This window comes from Lipomyces arxii (assembly GCF_038497795.1).
Source record: "Lipomyces arxii strain Phaff 12-163 unplaced genomic scaffold V1512scaffold_50, whole genome shotgun sequence".
Lineage (NCBI taxonomy): Eukaryota > Fungi > Ascomycota > Lipomycetes > Lipomycetales > Lipomycetaceae > Lipomyces > Lipomyces arxii.
Window position 1 is genome coordinate 1 of NW_027117749.1, and position 2,603 is coordinate 2,603.

The following is a 2,603-nucleotide window of genomic DNA, read 5'->3' on the forward strand; positions in this document are numbered from 1 at the left end:
GCTCCCTCGCTTCTTTTTTTTTTCCAACGATCGCTAACATTGTTTTCAAGCTAATGAGATTTGGAAAGAATGGGCTGGAATATACTTAAAAGCAACAAGAAAGAGAGGAGAAGAACAGCTCAGCAAAACAGTATGGTCGATCAGCCGGCAAAAATGCATATTGTTAAATCTCCATTACCACCCGCACACGAACCCACTATGAAATTAACTCAACCAAGGACTTCTGTGAATGAGAAGAAAATAGCTGAAGCTCATACTACTAAAGTTATTGAACCTTCACTTGTTATCGGTATAGATTTCGGTACAACGGCTACTGGTGTCGCATGTATGTTATTTGTATTAGTATTTTATTGATTACTGACAATAAACAGATTCTTTAGTCACTAACGCAGATTCAATGGAGACCGTGATTACAAATTGGCCAGGCGCAAACAACAGCAACATCAAAAAGATTCCTTCAGTTGTGTGGTACGATGCGGGTGGTAAGGTAATTGGATGGGGTATGGACACAGCCGTTGCAGAAGCTCTTGCTAAAAGATTTAAGCAAGATGAGTCTGAACGAAGACCGTTTGAGGTGTGTAAATTCTTACAGAATTTTTTTTTTGAATTGTTGGTAATAATGTATGTATTAGGCAAAACACTTTAAACTGCTACTTGAGAATTGGGACCCCATACATAAAGAATTGCGAAGAAGTATTGAATTACCTCCTAATAAGACTGCTTTAGATGTTGCTTCCGATTTCTTGACCGAGGTTCGTAAAGTCACGGAGAAGGAGCTTATCAGGACTTTCGGTGAACCTAGGTTTGAAAAACTTCAACGTGAGGCGAGGTACTTTTTGACAGTTCCTGCTGTCTGGTCTGACGCTGCCAAGTCAGCTACTAGACAGGCCGCTGTAAACGCAGGCTTTGTTGATAGTATGGATAACCCGAAACTATCATTGATTGCCGAGCCTGAGGCTGCTGCCATTTTTTGCGCAAAAAGAGATGTCTACAATTTTGAGACAAATGATGTTTTTCTAGTTGTTGATTGTGGTGGCGGTACGGTTGACTTGATTGCTTATGAAGTTGAAGACTCGGCGCCATCCTCGTTTTCGGTTAAGGAATTTACGACCGGTACCGGAGCAGCATGTGGCTCAGTTTTAGTTGACCGTGATTTTAATGATCTTGTGGAAGCAAAAGTGGAGCAGCTTTTAAGCAGGAACATTATTGATAACAAAATGGCTGCGAATATTAGAAGACGATGCCGAAAGGAGTTTCCAAACATTAAGCATAACTTTAAGAACGACCCGAATATTGATTTCACAGTTGAGACTGGAGTAGCGGCAAGTCATGAGGTATTAAGTCTATTTGATGGCGACATGACTTTTACACCGCAGGATGTCTTTCACTCCTTTGAAAACAGTGTCAATCAAGTTGTAGATTTGGTACAAGCTCAAATTAAGCAAGTGCAAAACAAAGAAAAGCTTTTGGCAGCAATTCTTGTAGTGGGAGGCTACGGTGATTCTGGTTTTTTATTTGCCAGCATTCAGCAAAAAGTTCCTCCGCGATATAGAGGCATTGTTTTGAGACCTAAGGATTCTGTGGCGGCAATTGTTAATGGAGCAGTAGTGACCGGAATCTTCCAAGACGTTTTGAAGTCTCGAGTTGCACGAAGGCATTATTGCATGGAAACGGTTGAAGATTTTATACCGGGTCGTCATCGCATGGATTATGTGGAAGAAATTAACGGGAAGAAAAAATGCAAATATACTCAAAGACATTTGGTTAAAAAGGGTCAGGAAATTTCCATACATGACAGTATCACAATTCCATTTTTCCGTGAGATTAGTTACAATAGTAGTCGAATTTTTACGGATAAATTATATACATGTGATGCAACAGAGTTACCTCAATATGTGGTAGATCCCGGAATGGTTTACCTCACTGATCTTGTGACAGACTTGTCTGCTATTGGATGGGATCAATTTCAAAAGACAGAGGTAAATGGGAAGACACTTTACAGAATCTATTTTGACATAGTTCTTGCTGTTGATGGTGGAAACGAAATCAAAGCAGAGTTTGTTTTTAATAGTGATGTTAAGGGCAAAGTGAACTGCAAATTTTAGATTACTTTACGAGGTAATGTACAAGTTCAGGTTGGTTTGATATCTATTCCGGTTGATTTAGATCTCAAACTGACATGTTTACAGTTTTGTATGCTGTATCGAGCTGCGAGTGACCTAGATCGCATGGTTTGTCATAATTATTATGATGCGTGGCAGCAGTATCCGATGTTCGTTGATTACTTTCAAGCGACTTGAATTGATAGATTAGATTAGTGCTAAGATACTGGTCATGTGCAGTGCAAAAGCTAGTCTTGAAAATATTAGAAGTGGCAGACTTAGATCACATATTCCGTTGTAGGAATCGAAGCTGGGCAACGACGATCTGTATTTGGAGAAGTTGATTTATATACTGAATCGTTGTCAAGGTAGTCTAATGGTCACATTTTGTACTGAAGACTGTAGTTGGTTAATGTGGTACGTACTCGTTAAAAAGAGCCGCGGTATAGATCACTGAACTTACGTACTCTCAAAATCAAACTGAAGGAAGCTTAACGAGCA

The 2,603-nt window shown here is 39.7% G+C and overlaps 1 protein-coding gene across 1 annotated transcript; it reads left to right on the forward strand.

The window, feature by feature from the left end:
• Positions 1 to 198: 198 nt before the first annotated feature.
• On the forward strand, positions 199 to 2,105 carry V1512DRAFT_213685 (uncharacterized protein; the record flags this gene model as incomplete). The annotated part of the gene is made up of 3 exons (XM_066913608.1): positions 199 to 325; positions 372 to 574; positions 633 to 2,105. The coding sequence occupies 3 exons, from the start codon at positions 199 to 201 to the stop codon at positions 2,103 to 2,105; spliced, it is 1,803 nt and encodes a 600-aa protein (XP_066768978.1).
• Between the last annotated feature and the right edge of the window lie 498 nt (positions 2,106 to 2,603).